General features: G+C 38.8%; 1 protein-coding gene across 1 annotated transcript in view; it reads left to right on the top strand.

The window, feature by feature from the left end:
* The window catches only part of LOC132827952 (dynein axonemal heavy chain 17-like), a 443,350-nt gene that overhangs the window by 349,698 nt on the left and 67,205 nt on the right, over positions 1 to 26,447 (top strand). The window contains exons 56-60 of the mRNA XM_060844799.1: positions 5,617 to 5,850; positions 8,858 to 9,022; positions 9,163 to 9,258; positions 16,971 to 17,188; positions 22,560 to 22,767. Coding sequence (XP_060700782.1) covers positions 5,617 to 5,850; positions 8,858 to 9,022; positions 9,163 to 9,258; positions 16,971 to 17,188; positions 22,560 to 22,767 — 921 coding nt within the window. The remainder of the gene's footprint in view (positions 1 to 5,616; positions 5,851 to 8,857; positions 9,023 to 9,162; positions 9,259 to 16,970; positions 17,189 to 22,559; positions 22,768 to 26,447) is intronic.

Genomic DNA, 26,447 nt, shown 5'->3' with positions numbered 1-26,447 from the left:
GCAAATGTAATAAAAACAGTAGCTTGTTAGATATTAACTGCATTGATTTTGGATTCAAGCCCTAAATTTTTGAGTCAGTACCACCTGAAACCAGAAGCTAAACATGCAGACTTTTGAGAGAGGAAGTTGTTAATTGTAATTCCAACTGGGAGTAGAAGCAGATTTTTGCAAAATCAATCTTTGGTTTAGTTTGCTAGAGAAACAGAAGCTGATTTCGGAGGAAAAAAGCAGTCTGAAAGGTCAAACTCCATCAGTAGAAAGAAAAAAAACAATGATTGAGAAGCTGTCAGAGTACAAAGGTACAAAACTATTGGGCTCTTCAGAAGTTGAGAAGTACTGATTCTGGGAGCAGTACAAAGAATGATTAGAAATATATACATTTTGGCAGATCTTATATCCATAGAACTCAGGGTTGATAAAGCTGCTGTTCAATTGAATTTCAATCCTAACGTTTGCAATACTAAAGAATTGAAACTCTACCTAGAAGAACAGAATTTCTACATGCCATAGGGACTAAATGAGAAATCTGAGACCTACTGAAAACAATAATTGTTTGAGATCACAGAGGGTCAGGCAACATCCATGAAGAAAAAACAAACTAATATTTTGAGACTGGCCCTAATGCAATGAGGGGTACACCGGGTTCCTAGAGATCGATTATGTTAGGGGATTCTCTAGTTCAAGACACAGACAGACATTTCTGTAGCCAGCAGTGAAAAATCAAAATGGTGCGTTGCCTCCACAGTGCCAGGATCAAGGATGTCTCAGAGGGGGTGCAGAATGTTCTCAAGGGGGAGAGGGCCCAGCAGGAGGTCATTGTCTACGTTGGAACCAACGACATAGGAAACACAAAACATTGGGATTCTGAAGGGAGAATATAGAGAGTTAGGCAAGAATTTAAAAATGAGGTGCTCAAGACCAGTAATGTCTGGATTACACCTGGTACTACAAGCTAGTGAGGGTAGGAATAGGAGGATAAGGTAGATAAATGCATGTCTGAGAGCTGGTATATGGGAGAAGGATTCACATTTTTGGATCATTGGAATCTCTTCTGGGGTAGAAGTGACCTGTACAAGAAGGACAGATTGCTCCTGAGCTGGGAGGGGACTAATGTACTGACAGGGAGATTTGCTAGAGCTGCTCGGGAGGATTTAAACTAGTAAGGACCCAGGGTGATAATGAGGAAAGAGATCAATCTTAGACCGGTACAGGTAAGAAAAGAAGCAAGTCAAACAGTCAGGGTAGGCAGGGACAAAGCAGAGAACAAGGTAGGACTAATAAATTAAACTGCACTTATTTCAATGGAAGAGGCCTAACTGGGAAGGCAGATGAACTCAGTGCATGGTTAGGAACACGGGACAGGGATGTCATAGCAATTACAGAAATGTAGCTCAGGGATGGACAGGATGTCAGCTTAATGTTCCAGGATACAAATGCTACAGGAAGGATCGAAAGGGACGCAAGACAGGAAGGGGAGTGACGTTTTTGCTAAGGGATAGTATTACAGCTGTACTGAAGGAGGATATTCCCAGAAATATATCCAGGGAAGTTATTTGGGTGGAATTGAGAAACAAATTTGTGAGGAGATTTGAGTTATCTGTAAGAATAATAGTGTGGTTATGGTAGGGGATTTTAACTTTCCAAACATAGACTGGGACGGCCATTGTGTTAAGGGTTTAGATGGAGAGAAATTTGTTAAGTATGCACAAGAAAATTTTCTGATTCAGTATATGGATGTACCAACTAGAGAGGGTGCAAAATTTGACCTACTCTTGGGAAATAAGGCAGGGCAGGTGACTGACGTGTCAGTGGGGGAGTACTTTGGTGCCAGTGACCATAATTCTTTTAGTTTTAAAATAATGATGGAAAAGGACAGACCAAATCTAAAAGTTCTAACTTGGAGAAAGGCCAATTTTGATGGTGTTAGGTAAGAACTTTCAAAGCTGATTGGGGGCAGATGTTCACACTGTAAAAGGACAGCTGGAAAATGGGAAGCCTTCAGAAATGAGATATCGAGAATCCAGAGAAAGTATAGTCCTGTTATGGTGAAAAGAAAGGCTGGTAGGTATAGGGAATGCTGGATGACTAAGGAAATTGAGGGTTTGGTTAAGAAAAAGAAGGAAGTATATGTCAGGTATAGACATTGAGTAGAAGAATATAAAGGCAGTAGAAGTGTACTTAATAGGGAAATCAGGAGGGCAAAAAGGGGACACGTGATAGTTTTGGCAAAGAGAGTTAGGGAGAATCCAAATGTTTTTACAAATACGTTAAGGACAAAAGGGTAATAGGGAGAGAATAGGGCCTCTCAAAGATCAGCACGGCGCCTTTGTGTGGAGATGCAGGAGATGGTGGAGATACTAAACAAGTGCTTTTCAACAGTGTTTACTGTGGAAAAGGACATGGAAGGTATAGAATGTAGGGAAATAGATGACAACATCTTGAAAAATGTCCATATTTCAGAGGAGGAAGTGCTGGAGGTATTGAAATGCATAAAAGTGGATAAATCCCCATGACCTGATCAGGTATACCCTACGTATAATCTGTGGGAAACTAGGAAGTGATTGCTAGGCCTCTTGCTGAGATATTTGTATCATCGATAGTCACAGGTGAGGTGCCAGAAGACTGGAGGTTGGCTAACGTGTTTAAGAAAGGTGATAAAGACAAGTCAGAGAAATATAGACCAGTGAGCCTGATGTTGGTTGTGGGCAAGTTGTTGGAAGGAGTCCTGAGAGACAGGATGTATATGTATTTGGAAAGGCAAGAACTGATTAGAAATAGTCAACATGGCTTTTTGCGTGGGAAATCATGTCTCACAAACTTGTTTGAGTTTTTTGAAGAAGTAACAAAGAGGATTGATGAGGGCAGAGCGGTAGATGTTATCTATATGAATTTCAGTAAGGCGTGCGACAAGGTTCCCCATGGGAGACTGATTAGCAAGGTTAGATCTCATTGAATACAGGGAGAACTAGCCATCTGGATACAGAACTGGCTCAAAGATAGAAGACAAAGGTGGGGGAGGGTTGTTTTTCAGACTGGAGGCCTGTGACCAGTGGAGTGCCACAAGGATTGGTGCTGGGTCCATTTTTTTTTGTCATTTATATAAATGATTTGGATGTGAGCATAAGAGGTAGAGTTAGTAAGTTTGCAGATGACACCAAAATTGGAGGTGTAGGGGCAGTGATGAAGGTTACCTCAAATTTCAATGGGATCTTGATCAGACGGGCCAATGGACTGAAGAATGGCTGATGGAATTTAATTTAGATAAATGCGAGGTGCTGCATTTTGAGAAAGCAAATCAGAGCAGGGCTTATGCACTTAATGGTAAGGTCATAGGGAATGTTTCTGAACAAGAGACCTGGGAGTGCAGGTACATAGCTCTTTGAAAGTAGAGTTGAAGGTAGATAGGATAGTGAAGAAGGCGCTTGGTATGCTTTCCTTTATTCGTCAGACTATTGAGTGCAGGAGTTGGGAGGTCATGTTGCGGCTGTACTGGACATTGGTCCAGCCATTTTTGAAATATTATGTACAATTCTAGTCTCCTTCCTATCGGAAGGAAGTTGTGAAACTTGAAAGGGTTCAGAAAAGATTTACAAGGATGTTGCCAGGGTTGGAGGATTTTAGTTATAGGGAGAGGTTGAATAAGCTGGGGCTCTTTTCCATGCAGTGTCAGAAGCTGAGGGGTGACCTTGTAGAGATTTATAACTCATGAGGGGCATGGATAGGATAAATAGACAAAACCTCTTCCCTGGGGTGGGGGAGTCCAGAACTAAAGGGAATAGGCTTAGAGTCAGAGGGGTAAGACATAAAAGAGATGAAGAGGCAACTTTGTCACGCAGAGGGTGGTGCATATGTGGAATGGTCTGCCAGAGAAATTGGTGGAGGCTAGTACAATTGCAAAATTTAAAAGGCATCTGGGTGGGTATATGAATAAGAAGGGTTTGGAGGGAGATGGACCGGGTTCTCTCCATGGATGCTGCCTGACTTGCTGTAATCTCCAGCTATTTTTGCTTTTGCAACAAATTCCAACATCCGCAGTATTTTGCTCCCATGAAGTATAATGTATATTTTCTACAATTTCTTCTTAGGTTGCCATTGAATGAGCATCATTAGTAGCTTTATTGTTTTTAGTCAAAAATTCATCTATTCACACAGGTAGTTGGCTGCCTTAGTCTAGATCCAGCAATCTTCCAAGTTATCTCCCATTTTGCACACAAAGTCATCTTGAAGATTTAAATGATTCAAAGTTAAACACAACTGGTATTATGGAAGTATCTCCAGGTGCATCTCACAGGAAGTGGATTCTGTCAAAAAATGAATACATATAGTGTAATTTTTAAAATGCAATAATCTATCCACTTACTAGTAAATTAATTATAATGATTTAGACAATCTCTTACACTTTATGTTCATGGATATGTTTCAAAATCTATCTTTACGTAAAATGGTGTTATAACAAGGCTATGACACCGTTGCTCTAGTCCCATGACTCCACAGTCACAACATCAAATGTAAAACATTTTCCAGTTATTAAGATGGCCAATTAAATAATCAGTTTAAATCAAATTTATTAAACAGATTTATTGTTAAACACAAAATTACTGGTTTAGTTTAGAAACAAAATTTATTCAATTGAAATGCAAAACTCACTAATACATACGGATTGTAATATGGAAATATAAATGTTTATTCCTCTCCCTTAGCCCCAAAAAACATACATGTTTACTCACACCAGGCAAATCTGTAAAGATTGGCTTTCTGGACAAAAAAGCATTGGCCCATAGGGTTTTAGTCCTTTAAAAGGAAACAAAACCTTTATGCAGTCTTCTGGTCAGGGACCTTGTACTAGTAAATTAAATATCTTCACTTGTCTCCAAAATCTTGGCAGATGCAGCCTGCTCATAAATTAACTATTAAGAAATTATTTCAATCACCCTTCCAGAAAAAGGAATGGATTTCATCCTGAATTCACAATAATAGGGGTTTTTCTTTTGGAAAAAGCTGCAATATGTTAGTCACCTCCTTGCTTGTAGACAGGCAGGAGGCTGGAAGAACACAGCAAGCCAGGCAGCATCAGCAGGTGGAGAAGTCGACGTTTCGGGTGTGACCCTTCTGCAGGACTGGGGACCTCATCCGGAAGAAGGGTTACACCCAAAGCATAGACTTCTCCACCTCCTGATGCTGCCTGGCTTGCTGTGTTCTCCCAGCCTCCTGCCTGTCTGCTTTGGATTCCAGCATCTGCAGTTTTTTTGTCTCTACCTCCTTGTTTGTAGTGTTTTTCCTCCAAAAGAAGACAAGAACAAACTCCAAACCAAACACTTTTCAAAACAGACATGGGAGGAGGTCACCACCAAAAGAAGCATTCATTGCAAGTTGTATGATTTCCAGGAAACATTGTGAGAAGTATGTTCCAAAGTCTACAGTTACTTTTCAATTACCTCTGAAAGAAACTAGTCCAAAATTTGGAATAAAATAATTCTTTCAAAATCTTTCAAAATATTAATCCCCAAATAAAATATTCAATATGAAACATTTTCATTACAGTTGTACTATTAAATTGCATGTTTAATTTAACACAAGTGCACTGAATACTTTTTTGTATACTGAATTACCTTTCAGAGTGACGTAAAGCATTCTATAAGCTTGTTCATGTCATTTGTACACAAAAGCGTCCAAGAGATGTCTTCAATCTACCTAACAACTGAAAGGCGCTACAACTACACTACTCCCAAAACATTTCTGGAACAAATAAAGCTCTATCAAAACCTGCTCTCAAAGCAAAGGAAAGACTTGATTGCTAAAATGGATAGACTTGAAAATGGTTTGGCTAAACTTAATAGCACTGCTGGCCAGGTTTGTAGATCTCTAATGTTTCATATTTATTACTGTATTTACTGAACATAAAAGTAGAACAGAATCCTAACTTTTATTAGAATTGCAGCTAATATACTACAGCTAGATGAATTTCTATGTGTGTTTTCCGTGATGAGACAAACACTAATCTATACTCCAAGAAAGTTCGCAGAGGATTGGACAATAGCCAATATTGTTTCTTCATTTTAGAAGGGCAACAAGGATAATTCAAGAAATTAGGCTGGTGAGCCTAACATTACTGGTAGGGAAACTGTTGGAGAAGATTCTTAAAAACAGAATTTACGCAAATTCAGAAAATATGGACTTATTAACAATAAGCATGGCGCTGTGTGGGCGAGGTCGTGTCTCACAAACCTGATTGTGTTTTTTGAGGAAGTAACAAAGACAATTGATGAGGGTCAGAAAGCAAAGCCAGAGTTCAGTCAATTAACAAAGATAACTCATACTGAAGCTGAGGATGAAGTGGTTCCAGAGTGCTATTATATCAAAAACAGAGTTTTAATGAGGAAGTGGAAAGATAGAAAGGATATTATCAAGTTGGAGAGGGTTCAGAAGAGATTTATCAGGATGTTGCTGTGTATGGAAGATTTGAGTTACCAAAAAGACTGAATTGGCTAGGACGTTTTTCACTGGAGCGTAGGAGGTGGAGAGGCTATCTGATAGAAGTTTATAAAATAATGAGAGGTATAGATAGAGATAATAGTAGTTGTCTTTTTCCTTGGATGGGGGAATTTCAAGACTAGGGGGTCACACTTTAAGGTGAGGAGAGAGATTTTAAAAAGACATAAGAGGCAATTGTTTTACATAGAGAGTGATTTGCATGTAGAATGAACTTCTTGAGAAAGTGGGGGTTGTGAGTACAATTGCAACGTTTTTGGATAGATACATGAATAGGAAGGATTTGGAGGGAAACAGGCCAGGAGCAGGCATGTTGGACTAGTTTAGTTTGAGATGATGTTCACATGGACTGGTTAGATTTAAGGGTCTGTTTCCGTGCTGTTTGACTCTATAACTGCATAACTGCAGACCAGTACTGGAGGCTTGGGCTTTTGCCCGAAACGTCGATTTCGCTGCTCATTGGATGCTGCCTGAACTGCTGTGCTCGTCCAGCACCACTGATCCAGTACTGGAGGCTTGTTCATCAAGTAGTGTTACTGCACAGATATCTTAGAAGTTGTTGCAGGCATCACATGAAATGCCTATAGCAGGGCTGTTAGGAATATGGAAAATACCAGCGTCAACAAACAAGTATTATATATGACTGGAACTTCATAAAGATGTAGAGTATTTCTGTAAAGTGCCATACATGTCAGGTGATAATAAAACCGAACATATAATCAGACCAGTGTTGTTCATACCTAAACCATTCAAAGTTTTCAAAAACTATTTATTTAATTTGTAGTGAATTGTGTAAAACTAATACCAAAAGGAAAATTGGGACTTCAGTATATCCAATTATGAACACGCTAACTTGATACCTAGAGGCTGTTCTTTTAAGGACCATTACAGCAAGGGTAGTAGGTGAAAGGTTAATTAAGATTTTTATTCATTATGTATAACTATTTGAGGTACTGTCTGATCAGGGTCCTGACTTCATGCCTAAAAATTTCCAAGAAATCTCTAGCAATTTGGGAATAAAATAATTGAAGCCAACTGTGTAACATTCACAAAGCTAGGGAGCTTTTTAGATGTATTACCAGATTCTCAACAATCGTGATTAAGGCACAATGTCTCAACTCCTCATGGGATTCAGACAAAATTTTAGTTTTCTTATTAGTTGCTATCAGATATTCTCTAATTTAATCAGCTGGATTTAGCTCATGTGTTGGTTTATGACAATGAGATTAGGGGTCTAGTAAAATTGATTAAGGAGAATTTCTTGAATGAGAAAGATGTATCCTCAATGTGTGTCCATGTTTCTGGAAAAGCTCTGAAGGCGGCTAATAGATTGTTAGCCCTTATTTCAAAGAGTTGAAATATAAGAGTAGGGAGTCTTGCTACAACTGTACATGATGTGGTAGGACCACATTTGGAATACTGTGAGCAGTTTTGATGCTTTATTTAAGGAAAGATATTATTTCAGTGGAGACAGTTCAGAGAATGTTCACTAGCTTGATCCCTGCTATGAACAGATTGTCTCAGGAGCAAAGATTAAACAAGTTAGGGCTCTACTCATTGAGATTTGGTAGAATAAGAGGTGATAGGATTTGTAATGGGCTGAGAGGATATTTCCCCTCATGGAAGAATATAGGGCCAGAGAGTATCATCTCAGAATAAGGAGTGCCAATTTAAGACAGAGATAAGGAGGAATTTCTTTTTTCAGAGGGCTGAGAGTCTTTGGACCTCTTTGTCACAGACAGCTGTGGGGTAGAGTCCTCATGTATATTTAAAACTGATTTAGATTCTTTATCAGTAGGGGAATCCAGTGTTACGGGAAAAAAGACAGTGATGTGGACGTGTGGAATGTCAGATCAGACACATTCCTTTTGAATGGCAGATCAGGCTCTAGGAGCAAAACAGGATCCACCTGTTCCGACTTCTTACAGTCTTATAGTCATACAACACAGGAGGGCTTTTGGCCAATTCACCAAATGGAACCTTCCACCTTCGTCCCACCTCTCCCCAAATCCTGAATTCCACCCAGAGCCCTGCATAATTTTTGCTCTTCAGGTAATTGTCTAATTCTCTTTCTGAAGACATGCATCAAACTCTCAAGCATTGCAACTCAGATCCTAACTACTCATTCTGTAAAACATTTTTGTATGTTGCCATTGCTCCTTTTGCCAATCATTTTTATTTGATGTTTTCTTGTTCTTGATCCTTCCAATTAGAACAGTTGTCCTCTATCTCCCCTGTTAATATCCCTCAGCCATTTGTTCTGCAAGAAAAACAATTCCAGCATTTCCAACCTATACATATACATATTCTCTTTTAATACTGTAATAAATTGTGAAACTAACAATTATGAATATATCTTTACATACAGGTAGATGATTTAAAAAGTAAACTTGCTATACAAGAAGTGGAGCTACAACAGAAGAATGAGGATGCAGACAAATTAATTAAAGTTGTTGGACAGCAAACAGAAATTGTGACCAAAAATAAAAAAATTGCTGATGAGGAAGAGAAGAAAGTACAAATCATTAATGAGGTAAAGTACTTTGTATTAATTTATTGACTTACTGCATTAATCTTTGAAATGTGAGGAGGTTTTCAGCCTTTTTATGTTTAAAATGTATTTAAAAATGCACAAATTTAAAGAGGTTTTCAGCTTTTGTGTTTTATGTTTAGAATGTAAGAGAAAAACAACAGTCTTGTGAAGAAGACTTGGCAAAAGCAGAGCCAGCTTTAATTGCAGCACAAGAAGCACTGAATACATTAAATAAGGTAAAACTAAGAAATAATGGACAATGTGCAATGGCATTGTTCATGGGTTGCATGTAATTTATTTGGAATGGTTTTTATTCTGAATTGGAATGTTGACCATATTTAGAGCAGGCAGCATGGCAGGGCATGCAACATTTCTTTGGAATAAAACATTGAGAGGTGAGAAAAATTAATATGTTTGGATTGAGGAGCTACCTCAGCATTTCTCATGATGCACTGAAGCAGAGAATCCCAGCCAACACACTCATATAAATATGGAGTGAATTTATATCTGCCTAAATATTAGAAAGCAAGGTGATTTTATGAAATTGCATTCTTGTCACAGCAATTTGGCCAAAGGATGTATGCATTTAGAATTTAGATAAATGCCCCCATGATTTATAAGTCATTTACCTCCTGAATTTCATGTCTGAAATATCCCTCTAGTAACAGGACTTTACATTTACAGGTCAGGTATAATAGTTATTGACATTGTAAAGATGCCTTTGCTTGATCTTAAGCTCAGTTGGCTTGACAGCTGGTTTATGATGCAGAGTGATGCCAACAGTGTGGGTTCAATTTGTGCACTGTTGGCATCACTCTGCATTATAAACCAGCTGTCAAGCCAACTGAGCTTAAGATCAAGTAAAGGCATCTTTACAATGTCTACAACTATTTTACCTGACCTGTAAATGTAAAGGCTGTGGTTACCACGAGGGACTCTCCTTCTGAACCTCCCCGCATCACTTGAGGTGAGGTGGTTCTCAGGTTAAACCACCACCAGTCAAGTATCCCTAATGAAAGAGCAGCCCTATGGTCTAATAAGACAATGGCAATTTTACCATTTAATAAAGAGCCATAGCATAAATAGTGACCACCAATGTGACTATTTCCTCTTGCATGTAGCACTTTAGGAAATATTATTTCAGAATGGGTATTATTTCAGAATGGAATTTTCACTTTTGTGCAGTTAAAACTAGATTTTTTCAATGGTCATAAGTTCTCATGAGACTGCCCAAACCAGTTTCACTGAGTACTCTTACAGAGAAGATTCACATGAACTACTGTTTTTAAATTTGGAAATTAACACCTGATAGCTTTTGTTTCTACCTAGATCATGAAATTTAACCCTCGATCGTTAATCTAATACAAGAGAGAATTTATAAATGTTATGTAAGATTGCATCTGGTTTACTTGTTTCATCTTTCTCTGAAGTTTACATGGTTTAATGTTAACTATCTATGACATTGAATTTAAAATTCATTTCTGGATGATTGTGGGTTTGGCACATATGCAGAAAAGCTTATTTTAAAAGAAATAAATATTCTCATTTATTTCCTTGTCTTAGTTTTCAAACGGCTTAATGTAATCATAGTATGTTTTCAATTGCATTGAAACTGGAAAAAGGATTGGGAATCCTGCTGGACTGCATGGATTGGTTGGTGTGGCAGATAGAGTCAATGAGGGGTTTACAAGAACAAGAGGATATCTTGGAAAGAGTGCAGAATATTCTGATAGGGGAAAGTAACCAGCTAGAGGCTGTTATGCACTTTGGTAGGGAAAGGGATGAGGTTCTGCAGAAAGAATATTGGAACCTTGGCAGGAAGTTAAAAAGTAGGTCTCAAGGGTAGTAATAAAATCTGGACAACTTATGGTGCTACGTACTAGAGAGGTTAGCAATAGGAGTATAGAGCAAGATGAATGTGTGGCTGAGGAGCTGGTGCAGAAGGCTACAATTCACATTTTTGGAGAATTGGGACCTCTTCAGGATTAGAAATGACTTGTATAAGAGAGGGGTGTTCCATCTAAATTAGAAAGGGAACAATATCTTTGTGGGGAGATTAGCTAGTGCTACTTGGGAGGCTTTAAACTAGTAAAGTGGGGTGGGTACCAAAGCAATATTGAGAAAATGGAAAAGACTGAGGCTAGTACAGTAAATAAGGGAAGCAAGTTAAATAGACAAAACAGAAAGTAGCTTGGCAGAGAGCGAGATAAGACTGATAAATTAAACTGTATTTATTTCATTGAAAAAAGGCCCGACAGGTAAACGCAGATGACCTTATGGCATGATTGGGAATATGGAATTGCAATATCACAGTTCTTACAGAAACTTGGATCAGGGATAGGCAGAACTGGCAGCTTAATGTTCAGCGGTACAGATGCTATAGGAAGGACAGAAAGGGAGATGAGAGTGGAGGGAGAGTGGCGTTTTTGGTTGGGGAGATCATTACAGCTGTACTTACAGATATCATCCAGTGAAGTTATATGTGTGGAACTGACACATAGGAAAGAGATAATCACCTTGCTGGGATTGCATTATGGACCCCCAGTAGTCAGAATAATAGAGTTGTGATGGTAGAGGATTTTAACTTTCCAAATATAGACTGGGACTCTTTATGTGGTAAGGGTTTGGATGGGGAAGAATTTATTAAGTGTGTACAAGAAAACCTATGGAAACTCTAGGATGTACCTATTACAGGAGCATAACTTGACCTTCATTTGAGAATTAAGGCAAGGCAAGTGACTGAGGTGTCAGTTAGTGAGTACTTTGGGGCAAGTGATCATAATTATATTATTTTTTAAATTGTTACAGGAAAGGGTAGAATTGATCAAAAAAGTTTTAAAGTTCTAAATTAGAATAAGGCCAACTTTGACAGTATTAGACAGGAATTTCAAAAGTTGATTGAGGGAAGCAATTTGTAGGTAAAGGAACATTTAGGAAGTGGGAGGCCTTTAAAAATGTGATATCGAGAATTCAGCAACAAGATGTTTCTATTAGTGTGAAGGGCAAGGCTGGTAGGTGTAGGGAATGTTGGATGACTAGAGAAATTGATGCCCTGGTCAAGAAAAAGGAAACATATGTCAAGTATAGACAGCTGGGATTGAATCCCTATAGGAGTATAAGGGCAGAAGGAGTATACTTAAGAAGGAAATCAGGAGGGCAAAAAGGGGGCATGAGATAATTTTGGCAAATAGTGTTAAGGATTCTATCAGTGCAATAAGGGCAAAAGAGCAACTAGGGAGAGAATAGGACCTCTCAACGATCAATGTGGTTGTCTATATGTGGAACCACAGTAGACGGATGAGATACTAAACAAATACTTTGCATCAGCATTTATTGTGGAGAAGGACATGGAAGCTGGGAAACTTGGGGAAGTAAATAGTGATGTTTTGAAAAGAGTTCATATTATAGAGGAGGAGGTACTGGAGTTCTTAAATTGATAAAGGAACACATTCTCTGGGACCTGATCAAGTGTTTTCCAGAAGTTTGTGGGAAGCTGGAGAAGAGATTGCTGGGCCCCTTGCTCAGATATTTACATCATCGAAAGCTGCAGTAAGGTTACACAAGACTGGACATTGGCTAATGTGGTGCCAATATTTAAGAAATGCTGTAAGTAAAAGCCAGGGAACTATATGTCAGTGGTGGGTAAGTTGTTGAGGGGATTCTGAGGGACAGGGTTTACAAACATTTGGAAATGCAAGGAAATGGTCAACAAGGCAGGACTCACACATTTAATGGTAAGGTCCTGAAGATAATTGCTGAGTAAAGGGACTTTGGAGTGCAGGTTCTTGGTTTCTTAAAAATGAAGTCACAGGTAGATAGGATAGTGAAGAAGGTGTTTGGTATGCTTGCCTTTCTTGGTCAGAACATTGAGTAAAAGAGTTGGGAGGACACGTTGCAGCTGTACAAAACATTTTTAGGCTACTTTTAGAACACTGTATAAAGTATAAAAAGAAAAATAAAGAGAGAATATAAGATTGGAATTAAGTGCAAGAGAAAAAATTAAAAAGGAACAATAATTTATAAAATAAACTTAATATTTGTAAAATTTCCAACAGCATGGTTGGGTACAAAAATTGGCAAATTAAACCAACACGCTCACTTGCCAATTTTTCTCTAACTTTGCTCAGGAGAGTGCAAAGTGGGATCTAGAAACCCAGACAGTTCAGATTATTGGCCAGTTGATTTGTTAATAATATCATAAGGCATCAGAGCAGAAGTTGGCAATTTAGTCCATTAATGAAGTTTATGAGACTAATATTGGAATGAGCAAATTGCATTATGAGGAAAGGCTAGAGAGGTTGGACCAATGTTCTCTGGAATTTCAAAGAGTCAAAGATGGCTTAATTGAAACATATAAGGTTTGAGGTGACAAGAGTCCCCATTACAGAAGAAGAGGTGCTATAGGTCTTAAAATGCATAAAGGTAGATAAATCCCAGCATATTGTGGAAAATTAGGGAAGAAATTGCAAGGCCCCAGCAGAGATATTTGTATCATCCACAGCCATGGGTGAGATGCCAGAAGACAGGAGGGTGGCTAATGTTGTGCCATTAATTAAGAAAGGCTGCAAGGGAAAAACAGGGAACTTCAGACTGGTACACCTAATGTCAGTGCTGGGTAAATATTGGAAGGGATTCTGGGAGGCAGGAATTACATGCATTTGGAAAGGCAAGGACAGATTAGGGATCTTCAGCATGTCTTTGTGCTGGGAAATCATGATTCACAAATTTGTTGCAATTTTATGAGGAGGTAACCAAGAAGACAAATGAAGACAGAGTGATAAATGTTGTCTACATGGACTCTACCAAGGCCTTCAAGAAGCTTCTGCATGGTAGACTGACTAGCAAGGTGAGATAACATGGGATCAAAAGTGAACTAGCCATTGGACAGGATGATAGAACACCAATGGTGGTGGTAGAAGGTTGGTGTTCATACTGGAGGCCTGTGACCAGTGGTGTGCTGCAAGAATCAGTGTTGGGGCCTTTGTTGTCCATCATTTATATAAATGATTTGGATGAAAATGTAGGAGGCATTGTGAATGATACTAAAATTGGTGGTATAGTGAATCATGAAGAAGGTTAGCTTACTGTACAGTGTGCTCTTGATCAACTGGGTCAGTGTGTCGAGGAATGGCAGATGGAATTTAGACAGATGCATAGAGGATGTTGTGTATATGGAACAGGCTGCCAGAGAAAGTGATAGAGACAGACACAATTGCAACATTTAAATGACAGGAATTTGGGCCAAACACAGGTAAATGGGACTAGTTCTGATTAGGAAACCTGGTCATCATCGATACATTAGGCTGAAGGGCCCATTTCCATGGTCTATGACTCCATGATTCTATGACTAGGTAGATGCAGAAAGGATGTTTTGCTCTTGTGGGAGAATCTAATCATAGTTTAAAAATAATGGATCACCTGTTTAAGATGGAGATGAGTAAACTTTTTTTTATCTCTGAGAGAATTGTGGGTCTTTGAATTCGCTTCCTCAAAAGGAAGAACCTTGAAGTATTTTTAAGGCAGAAGTCAATACATGCACCACCCTCTGCATGAAAACATTGCCCCTTAGGTCACTTTTAATTTTTTTTCCCCTTTTCACCGTAAACCTATGCCCTCTAGTTCTGGATTCCCCACATCAAGGCAAAGACTTGTCTATTTTCCCTATCCATGCCCCTCATTATTTTATAAGCCTCTATAAGGTCACTCCTCAGCCTCCGATGCTCCAGGGAAAACAGCTCCAGCCTAATCAGCCTCTCCCTATAGCTCAAGCCCTCTAACTCCTTCCTCCAATTTGCGGTCTGATTGACTATGTCAATGGAGAAGACCGAGGATGGACATGTCAGAGAAGGGGTAGGAGGGGAAATTGAAATGGGCAGTGACTGGGAGGTCAGGCTTGCTCTTATGGGCTTAGCTAACATTCTCAGTGAAACATACCCACTAAATAATTCTCCAACTTTATTGGTGCATTCTGTTACTCAGGACCTTAGAGATGAATTATGCTGGCTTAATAACTTTTCATAGATGATTCTCATTATCTGCTTGGCTTTAATTATACATCTCCTAATCTTATTAGATCTTAAATAGTCTCCATACTTTCTCTTTTTGTTAGACTTCTAAATTGCTCCCTTATCAATTGAATCCATGCTGAGACTTCTAAATTGTTCCCTTAGCAATTTAATTCTAGCTTTGCAATTTATGTGGTGCTATGATCTTGATTGAAATTACTTCCAAGGTGCTTCATTTTCTGACTATAGCTGTTCCTCATGGTATTCACCTGTTGTGGTAGCAATGCTTGGTCTGAGCTGTGAATACTTTTCTTTAACTTCTGGCAACTTCAGCCAAAGACTATGCTGTTCATTTTTAAAATTTTTCACCTTGTTCACCAGGAATGACTAACGTTACTCAAAGAGTTTCCAATGTCCATTCACTCTCTGTGCTTGAACTTCTAATTAGTACTGGACCCACATTTCGTTGATATCTGATACAATTTGTAACTGCTTTGTGAGAGTAGTATGGCAAATTCTACAATAGCTTTTTGTTCATATTTACTTTTGTACTTCTCTTACCTAATCTGAAATGCTTTTGCCCTTTCATGTAGATTCTTCCTTATAGAATCTTGGCATGAGTTTGCTAGCTAGGAGAAAGTGAAGACTGCAGATACTGGAGACCAGAATTGAAAAGTGTGGTGCTGGAAAAGCGCAGCAGGTCAGGCAGCATCCGAGGAGTAGGAGAATTGAGGTTTGGGCATAAACCTTCTTCAGGAATGAGGCTGGTGTGCCAAGCGGGCTGAGATAAAAGGTGGGGGGTGGGGCGCACTGGGAATATCGTATTTCCAGCACTTCTCCCCCCCCTCCACACACACACACACACATTTTATCTTAGCCCGCTTGGCACACCAGCCTCATTGATTCTCCTGCTCCTCGGATGCTGCCTGGTCTGCTGCGCTTTTCCAGCACCCATGAGTTTGACAGCTCCAAGTTGTTAAATTGTTTGACTCCTCTTGGTATAGACCATATGATCAAGTTGTTCTTAAAGTTATAACTGGAAATCTCTTCTGAGTTCACTACAATTTGTTCTGTGTAAATTGATTCCAATCTACTATGTCATACTGCCTACTATGTCATACAAAGCTCTCCTTCAATACGTGTGATGGTGAAACAGGCTGATTAAAGTGTTGGCATCTTACTTGACCCTGAAGTATGATTTCAGACCCATATCCATACCATCCCTAAGTCGAATAAGTTCTACTAACTCAATATCATTTGCTTTTGTCTGTTCCTTAGCCATGGCTCTATTATATCCAGCCGTGAGTATTTAAAATACTACAGTGGATGACTTGCCTTGTCCCATGTAATATAAACATGAGCTTACCCAAAACTCAGCTGCCCATAGTTTAATTGCACTAAGCACCAACCATCCATCACTCTTGTATTCATGTCCCACACTTGCTCATGAACTGGGAACACTTCATTTTAAAAATTCTCAACCTTGTCATCAACTCCCTGCGAGGCCCTTGCCAAGTCTCTCTACCCCTCTCTCATTCATTAAACACTGAAGAAGGTCATTTGGCCATTGAGTCTGTATGGATTCTTTTGAAGATTTTGTCCCATTCCTATATATTTCCAAATGTTTGCAAATGGAATTTGATTCTTTGAAACTTTATTTAAGTCATACCAAGATAGAAATGATTTTGTTAGGGTAAAGAGAGGACATTTCTGGCTCACCAGAAAAATTGAAATTTTATTCAGATCGGTATGCCTCCACCAAATTTCCTCTACTATGCAGCACAAAGAAATGCAGCACAATTACCTTGACTGGAAAAGTCGAAAAACTCTTTTCTCTTCAGCCTATTTTCTTGAGCAATGTGCCTTCAAGAAATATATTCTCTTAGAATATTTATTTTCATGTTTTGTTTTAAACTATTAACCTGATTCTTTTTTCTTATTAGAACAACTTGACAGAGCTGAAATCTTTTGGCTCCCCACCAGATGCTGTAGTTCTTGTGGCAGCTGCCGTAATGATCCTTTTAGCACCAAGTGGAAAACTCCCAAAGGACAAAAGCTGGAAAGCTGCTAAAGTTATGATGGGTAAAGTGGATAGTTTTTTAGATTCACTAATAAACTATGACAAGGAACACATCCCTGATTCTTCTTTGAAAGCTTTCCGGTATGTCAATGAATTTTTAAGTCTTTGATTGCTTTGAATTTTACAACTTTATATTAGTTAAAACAATCTATACATTTAATAAATTCTGTCTTATAGTTATAAATGTATTTTTGTTCATTCATCGTGTGTTAATCTAATGGTAATTGCATGAGCTATAAATTGATAGCAAGTCTATGATTTTTCTTTTAAATCCGATATTTTTCTAACAAATATGCAAATTTGCATAGTTTTTATTGTACACTTCAATTTGAAACATATGTGCCTAGAAATTTTCTTTTATACTCTACATAGTCTATTAATCCTGAAAATGGGAATCAGGAAATGCGCTTGCTTTCACAGTCAAAGGTGGATCAATTGCCAAATTAAGTAAAGACATTTTTGAGGCATCCTTCATCGATGATTGAAATGGACCTGAGGACTTTACATATGTAAATAGGTGGTCTAGAGCAGCTCAATGATCCTGCTGCTGCACTGTCTTGTTGTGAGATACCTACACCATTGTAAACATCAGTCAGGGGGAGAAAATCTATTGTGATGTGAAATCAAAATGAATCCAGGTATAATTAATAGGCTCTATTAAACATACTTATTTTCAAGGAAGGGTAAGAATATACACGCTGCTGAAACCTTGACAGGCTATAACAAATTTCCTTCTCACATGTTGAGCAGTTATATCAGAGAAAACATATTGATTCATAGAGTCATAGAGATGTGCAGCACAGAAACAGACCCTTTTGTCCAACTCATCCATGCTGATCAGATATCCCAACCCAATCTAGTCCCATCTGCAAACACCAGCCCATATCCCTCCAAATCCACCCAATTCATTTACTCATCCAGATGTTGCAATTGTACTAACCTCCATCACTTCCTCTGGCAGCTCTTTCCATACACATACCACTCTCTGCATGAATAAGTTGCCCCTTAGGTCTCTTTTATATCTTTCCCCTCTCACCCTAAACCTATGCCCTTTGGTTCTGGACTCCCCCGCCCCAGGGAAAAGATTTTGTCTATTTATCCTATCCATGCCCTTCATGATTTTATAAATCTCTATAAGGTCACCCCTCAGTCTCCGATGCTCCAGGGAAACAGCTCTAGCCTATTCAACCTCTCACTATAGCTCAAATCCTCCAAACCTGACAACAGGTTTGTAAATCTTTTCTGAACCATTTCAAGTTTCACAACATCTTTCCGATAGGAAGGAGACCAGAGTTGCATGCAATATTCCAACAGTGGCCTAACCAAGGTCCTGTACAGAAACAACATGACGTCCCAACTCCTGTACTCAATAATCTTACCAATAAAGGAAAGCATGCTAAACACCTTCTTCACTATCCTATCTACTTGCGACTCCACTTTCAAGGAGCTATGTATCTGCACTCCAAGGTCTCTTTGTTCAGCAACACTCCCTAGGACCTGTCCATTAAGTGTATAAGTCCTATCCTGATTTGCCTTTCCAAAATGCAGCATCTCGCATTTATCTAAATTAAATTGCATTTGCCACTCCTCAGCCCATTGGCCCATCTAATCAAAATACCATTGTAATCTGAGGTAACTTTCTTCACTCTCCACTACACCTCCAATTTTGGTGTCATCTGCAGACTTACTAACTCTACCTCTGATGCTCACATCCAAATCATTTATGTAAATGATGAAAAGTAGTGGACCCAGCACCAGTCCTTGTGGCACACCATTGGCAATTGATCCTTTTCTCTGCATATCTGCCAAGTTCTTTTGGGACAATGATATAAACATTAAAATTTAACCATGAACATTTACTTCTTTACTCCCATCTCCGCTGCCCCCAGAAATCTGTTTAGCATGAGGTATTATTTTGTAGCAGCATTCCCAGCTTGTGGGAAGACGATATGGATGCTCTCTTGTTATTATCAGAAAGGGAATATGTAGGGTTGAACTGGGATTGCAGGTTCTCTGCAGCAAGGACATTTCTGAAACTCTGTCAAAAAAAAAGACTGTATCATTATCTGTGAGGATACAGACATCTGGACCAGAATCTATATCAGGAACCTGAATAGCACTAAATGCTGCAAAATGGATGGAACTTGGCTTAATTCCTCATCTATTTCTAAACTGTTTTTCAAATATTTTATCTTTTTTTCTTTAGCAAGGACTTGAAGAATACACACTCTTAGATCATTGGCATCTCTTCTGGTGATTCTGAGATAGAAGTGACCTAAATGAGAAGGAGGCATTGCTCATTATTTGGAAGGAGACTAATATAATGATGGGGAGATTTCCTAGAGCTACTCGGGAGGGTTTAAACTAGTAAAGGGGTGGGTGGGCGGGAGGACTGGGATCCACAGGTATAGTGGTAAAAGTGATCAGTTTGAAGCCAGTGCAGTTGAGAAAAGGAACAAGTCAAACAGTCAACGCAGGCAGGAGCAAAGTAAAGAATGAGGTAGGGCTGATAAATTAAACAGCATTTATTTCAATGCAAGTGGCCTGACAGGTAAGGCAAATGAATTTAGGACATGGTTGGGTACATGGGACTGGGATATCATAGCTATGGCAGAAATATGGGTTAGAGTCTGGCAACTTCATGTTCCAGTGCATAGATGCTGTAGGAAGGAAAGAAAAGGGGTCAAGAGAGGAGGGGAAATGGTATTTCTGATTAGGGATAACATTATTGCTGTGCTTAGGGAGGATATTCCTGGGAGTACATCCATGGAAGTTACAGAGGAACCTTGATTATCCAAACTTCGATGATCTGAATTACAATGTATCCAAATAATATTGCAATGTACCGATGCTTGGCTAAACTGTGTTATCTGGCATTCAATTACCTGACATTTGATTATCCGAACAAAATACTCACCCCCAACCCATGTCATTCGGAAAATTGAGGTTCCTCTGTATATGAGTGGAACTGATAAATAAGAAAGGCATTTATCACCTTATTGGGATTGTACTATAGACCCCCAATATTCACCAGGAAATTGAGAAGCAAATTTGTAAGGAGGTCTCAGTTATCTGTAAGAATAATAGGGTGGTTACATTACGGGATTTTAACTTTCCAAACATATTTAGGGACTGCATTTGACAAAGATGCACAGGGTAGACTAATTAGCAAGGCTAGATCATGTGCAATATAGGGAGAACTAGCCATTTGCACACACACTTGGCTTTAAGGTACAAGAGAGGGCAGTGATGGAGGGTTGCTTTTGGATTGGAGGCCTCTGACCATCAGTGTGCTGCAAGAATCAGCGCTGGGTCCACTGCTTTTTGACATTTACATAAACGATTTAGATATGCATCCTGGAGGTTTGGTTAGTAACTTTGAAATAACACCAAGATTGGTGATGTAGTGGACAGTGAAGAAGAGTACAATGGGACCCTGATCAGATGGGCAACTTTGGCCAAGGAGTATCAGATGGAGTTTCATTTAGATAATTATGAGATGTGGACTTTGATAGGGCAAATTAGGGCAAGATCTGTACAGTTAATGGTAAGGGTTGTTGCCCGAAACGTCGATTCTCCTGTTCCTCGCATGCTGCCTGACCTGTTGTGCTTTTCAGGCACCACACTCTCAACTCTAATCTCCAGCAGCTGCAGTCCTCACTTTCACCCATTTATTGATAAGGTCCTGGGGAATGTTGCCAAACAAAGTGACCTTGGGTGCAGGTTCATCTTCCTTGAAAGTGGAGTCACAGGTCGACAGGGGAGTGAAGAAGGTGCTTAGTACACTCACCTTTATTGGTTAATGCATTGAGTATAGGAGTTGGGAGGTCATGTTGCAGCTGTGCAGTTCATTGGTTAGGCCACTTTTGGAATACTACATTTAATTCTGGTGTCTCTGTTATAGAAAATATGTTATGGAACTTGAAAGGATTGCCAGGGTTGGATATGTTAAGCTATATGGAAAAGCTGAATGGGCTGGGACTATTTTCTGGAACATCAGAAGCTGAGTGGTGACCTTACAGAAGTTTATAAAATCACGAGGGACATGGATAAGGTGAATCGCCAGGGTAGGGAAGCCTAAAGTAGAGCATAGGTTCAAGACAAGAGGGGAAAGATTTAAAAGGGACCTAAGGGGCAACTTTTCATGCAGAGGGTGGTGTGTGCATGGAATAAGCTGCCAAAGGAAGTGGTGGAGGCTGGTAGAAAGTCAAAAGTGGCCTCCCACATTGTTGCACTCTAAGGCTCCTCAGGTACGCCTACTGCATGGTGGATATTCAGCAGCCTGTTGGGGATTGTGTTTATCTTGCTAAAGCTATCAAGTTGCTGAACATTTTCCTGCATTGGATCCTAGTTTTTTTCATCATACTTCTGTGACAGGCAGCATCAGCAATGTTCACACCAATTATTCTATATGGACAGCTTCTCCTGCCATCCTCCCAGAAATAAACCTTCCTCTTAAACCCTCCTGGCTTCTAGCACCTTTAGATCCCTATGAAAATAAAAGTTTGTCTTGCTCCAAATTTCAGACATCTGGATCTCCCAAGAATTCATGGAAATTATTTCTTTTGGAGTCACTATAACAGCCATAGTAAAGTCTGCCATGGTGAGTTTAAATTAAATGTAAATCATGTCCACAAGCAAGTTTGCTCTACTCTATTCCATGACATCCATGAATAATACTAAAATCTATTCAAATAAAAATTAAGTCACTGTCTTCTTTAAACTTGAAATTCTTGAGTTTCTGTTTCCCTCATTCTGTCTTGAGAACCTAATAAGCAACCTGACTTCCATTTTCCCCTTAGGCAGCAACTAAAACAGCATTGAAAGTCTAAATTGCAATGTCCTTGAGTATGGAAGAGCTAAAACGTCATCACCACCATCACCTTAACAAACAACCAATCCACTTCACCACTGCATATCCTTAACCAACCTTTACCCCAAACCCTTGCAATTTACCAGAGGGCCTCTGCCAACCATATGTGTCTCTTTTTGGATATTTGCTCCTCATTTAACTTTACTCTCTACTCAGAGTCATTGTAGATTTGTCTGTGAAAAATATTTATCAAACCTTCCTTAACCATTCTTTGGTGAACCATTTTATCCTCCCAGAAATCTCTGGATGCATTCGCAAATGATTATTACCAGTATTGTTTTATTGAAGATCGAATGCTTCTAAAGACATTTTGATTGTATCTTAGATAATTTAGCACAAAATGAAGATTTTCCCAAAATTATTTGCAGCTTTTGTCTTACATGAACTTTTATTTGATTGATTACTTCAGTGTTTGAGCTCCTCTGTAGTACTTAGTGAGTTATATTATATTTCCATTTGTTTTCCATCATGGTTCTCATGTATGTGATTACATTTTTTAAGGACAGCTTTCTTTAAATGAATTATTAACATTTCAACAACATTGATATAAAATTTACTTGCTTACATCATTGGTTTCAGGCCAATTCTTGATAATGCAATGTTTGATCCTGATTTTATTCGTACTAAATCCATTGCTGCAGCTGGTCTGTGTTCATGGTGCATAAATATTGTCAAATTTTATGAGGTCTTTTGTGAAGTGGAACCCAAGAGGATAGCTCTGGCACAGGCCAATGCTGAACTGGCAGCTGCACAGGAGAAACTTGCTGGTATCACACGTATGATAAATGTGAGTGTGCATGTCAAATAATGTACAAATTTCAATAGTTATTTTAAACATTATTAAGAATTTTTAATATGCATAATAGAGAATAATGTATTTGAAAAGTTGTGTATTTGTCAAATTACATTTATGCCTTAAATTTTGCTACAACTTGGCAGAGAACCCTTCTGTTAATGAAATCAAACACCCAGAAAAGCTCATCTCACCTCATAATCTGTTAAAATATGAGTGACAGAGAATTCCAAAATTCCACTGTTTAAAGAAAATAATACCAATTTATTCTTTAACTCTAAAACTGAACACTTAACTACAACTGTTCACAACTCTAAGACCCTCTTTCTCTTTCCTGTTTATTATTTGCCTCCAACACTATGACAATATACTGTTCCAATAAAACTCTTATTAAAGTTACATCAATTTAATTTCAAAACCAAACAGCAGCTGTCATCGTTGGTGTCTGCCTGTTCTGGCTGAAGGATCTCTCTGGGCCTTCTACTTTCTGTTACTGAGAATATTTTTTATATGAAAACGTACCTTTGATAGAGAGTGTTTCAATCTTTTGTCTCTCTCTCTCTTTCAATGGCAGTTACTCTGTCTGACTTTTAAAATCCCTGCTTTTTTAAACCCCCAACATTTGATCATCTTATTGGTTCGAGATTGGCAAAACAATAAATTCAAACTCAATTGGGTTTTAGTATCCTGGGGCATAATTTGAACTGATTGGTTAAATTCAAATTGTTGTCAAAACAGCAGCCAATTCAGGTATTCATTTCACAGCCAAATATTACATATTTTCAATTTTCCAGTACACTCTGAGACTGCTAGTTATTCATATGACAGGTGCTTGTAAGCTCTCAGTGCAAAACAACATTCACTCTCTCTTAAAGGTCAGTGCACACCTTCAACTTCATGACAATATATCATCTCCAAGTGGGCCATAAATGATTATTGTGATTCAAGCTATTTCTGAATGACTTTTAAATCTTAATTCTATCTTACACAAAAACAATTATACTATGATGGACATTGTCTAATCAACCTGTTCAGTGATGTGTTTAAATATCGCTGGAACAGGTGGGACTTGAAGTTAGGTCTCTTGGCATCGGGTTGGGACATAATTAAGTCACAACAGATCATAAAATAATACTTGGAGTCTGAAGGGCCAAGAATTTGATACACTTTACTAGCTGTAGTCATTTCCAATCAACCCTGTTCAGATACACTTCTGGAGCAGATTGGACTTGAAACTTGCTGTCCTGACCCTTAGTCATAGATTCATAGAGCTGTAGCATGGAAATAGACTATATATTTTAGAATCATAGAATCCCTACAGAATGGAAACAGGCCCTTCAGCCCAACATATCCCTTCTGAAGAGTAATCCACTCTTGACTAATGCATGTAACCTACACATTCCTGAACACTATGGGCAATTTAGGATGGCCATTTCACCTAACCTGCACATGTTTGGATTGTGGGAGGAAACCGGAGCACCCAGAGGAAACCCACACAGACACAGGGAGAATGTGCAACCTCCACACAGACAGTTGTCTGAGATTGGAATCAAACATGAGTCCCTGGCACTGGGAGGCAGCAGTGCTAACCACTGAGCCACCGTGCTGCCAATTTTTATAAAATCCCTACAGACCCCTTGGTCCACCTCATCCATGCCATACAGGTATCATAAGTTAATTTAGTCCTACTCTCTAGCAAGTGGCCCACATCCCTCTAAACCCTTCCTATTCATATACCCATCCAGGTGCCTTTCAAATGTTATAATTGTACCAGCCTTCACCACATCCCCGGTAGCTCATTCCAGACATGCATGACCCCCTGCGTGAAAAAGTTGCTCTTCAACCTCTTTTAAATCTTTCTCCTCTCACATTAAACCTATTTCCTCTAGTTTTGAACACCCCTACTCCGGAGAAAAGTCCCTATCCATGCAATTCATGATTTTATAAACTTCTATAAGGTCACCCCTCTGCTTCTCATGCTCCTGTGAAAATAGCCCCAGCCTCTTCAGCCTCTTCTTATATCTCAAACCCTGTAACCTTGGCAACACCCTTGTAAATCTTTTCTGAATCCTTTCAAATTTCACAACATCCTTCCTGTAGCAGGGAGACCAGAATGGAATGCAGTATTCCAAAAGTGGCCCAGCAATGTCCTGCACAGTACAACATGACCTTCCAACTCCGATACTCAATGCATTGACCAATAAAGGCAAGTATACGATATGTATTCTTCACTATCCGGTCTACCCATGACTCCACTTTCAAGGAACTGTGAACCAGCACTCCAAGGTCTCTTTGTTTGACAATACTCCCCAGGATCTTACTATTAAGTGTATAAGTCCTCCCTGATTTGCCTTTCTAAAATGCACCACCTCACATTTATCTAAATTAAACTCCTCTGCCACTCCTTGGCCCAATAGCCCATCTGATCAAGCTCTTATTGTACTTTGAAGTAACCTTCTTTGCTGTTCACTACACCACAAATGTTTGGCGTCATCTGCAAACTTACTAACCATACCTCCTGTGTTCACGCCCAAATCATTTATATTCATGACAAAAGGCAGTGGACTCAGCACTGATCCTATTGACACAGTGCTAGTCACAAGCTTCCAGTCCAAAAAGCAACCCTCCACCGCCTCCCTCTGTCTCCTAACTTTGAGCCAGATTTGCATCCAAATGGCTCGTCCTCCCTGTACCATTACATCTTGTCCTATACTAAATGTTTCTCAGCATTGCCGTAAATAACACAAAATTCCATTGGACCAAGTGTATTGATTTCAAAGTACGCATTCCTATTTACAAGGCTTTCCAATCCTAGTCTACACTGGACAAATGTTTGCTGTGTATCAGATAATACCTCATACTCTGGTAAATCACTGACAATTTCCGATGCTTTTAGGGACTCTTATTTGACATGCTTTTTCACCCAACAATTCTTTGGGACAGAAATGTGTATGTGTTGCACCTGTTTTCTGTGGACCTAAAATGGCCATAAAATAAAATGTATGCCAATTTAGTAGTGGAACAGGCTGGACTCAACCTGAGCAGGCAGTCGTCAAATCTATTAAGTCCCAAATCCATGCCAAAGTTAGGCATTAGAATCTTTGAATTTATAAATTAAAGGCTAAATTTGATTTTTTAATTTCAGGGGAAATAGTACACCTCTACTAACTTTGCAGTTCTGAAAATGGATCCTTAATCTTTCCTTTCTCACTTTGGTGTGATCCTGCATACTTTCACATTCTTTTCTCTCTTAGAATGTCTCTTCAGAACTTAGTAACATTCTTCAAATTTCCATTAATTTCTAATCTGGCACCTGCAATCCTTTTTGAAGCACCCTGCATAATAATAGTGATATATAAGTGTAAACTTAACTGCAACAATGATGGAAAATATAGTAGTCATAATATATTGTTATCTAAGTGCATAAGCATAAATATTATTTTGGCTATTATCTTTTAAATTTAATGATTTATAATACAATCTATTTGTTACTTTTCATTTAGATGGGTGTTAATATTTCTGACATGAAAATGATAAAGAGAATGCTGTATTGTATTGTCTTAATGTCACACACGCCTAATATTACAGTAGTCATATTAGAATATGATTATTAGCTAATCACTATCTTTGTTTTATCTTAAATATGTTAAAAATTTAAAATAACAGGAATATTA

Source organism: Hemiscyllium ocellatum, chromosome 25 (assembly GCF_020745735.1).
Source record: "Hemiscyllium ocellatum isolate sHemOce1 chromosome 25, sHemOce1.pat.X.cur, whole genome shotgun sequence".
Taxonomy (NCBI): Eukaryota; Metazoa; Chordata; class Chondrichthyes; order Orectolobiformes; family Hemiscylliidae; genus Hemiscyllium; species Hemiscyllium ocellatum.
This window is presented reverse-complemented; position numbering and strand designations above follow the sequence as displayed.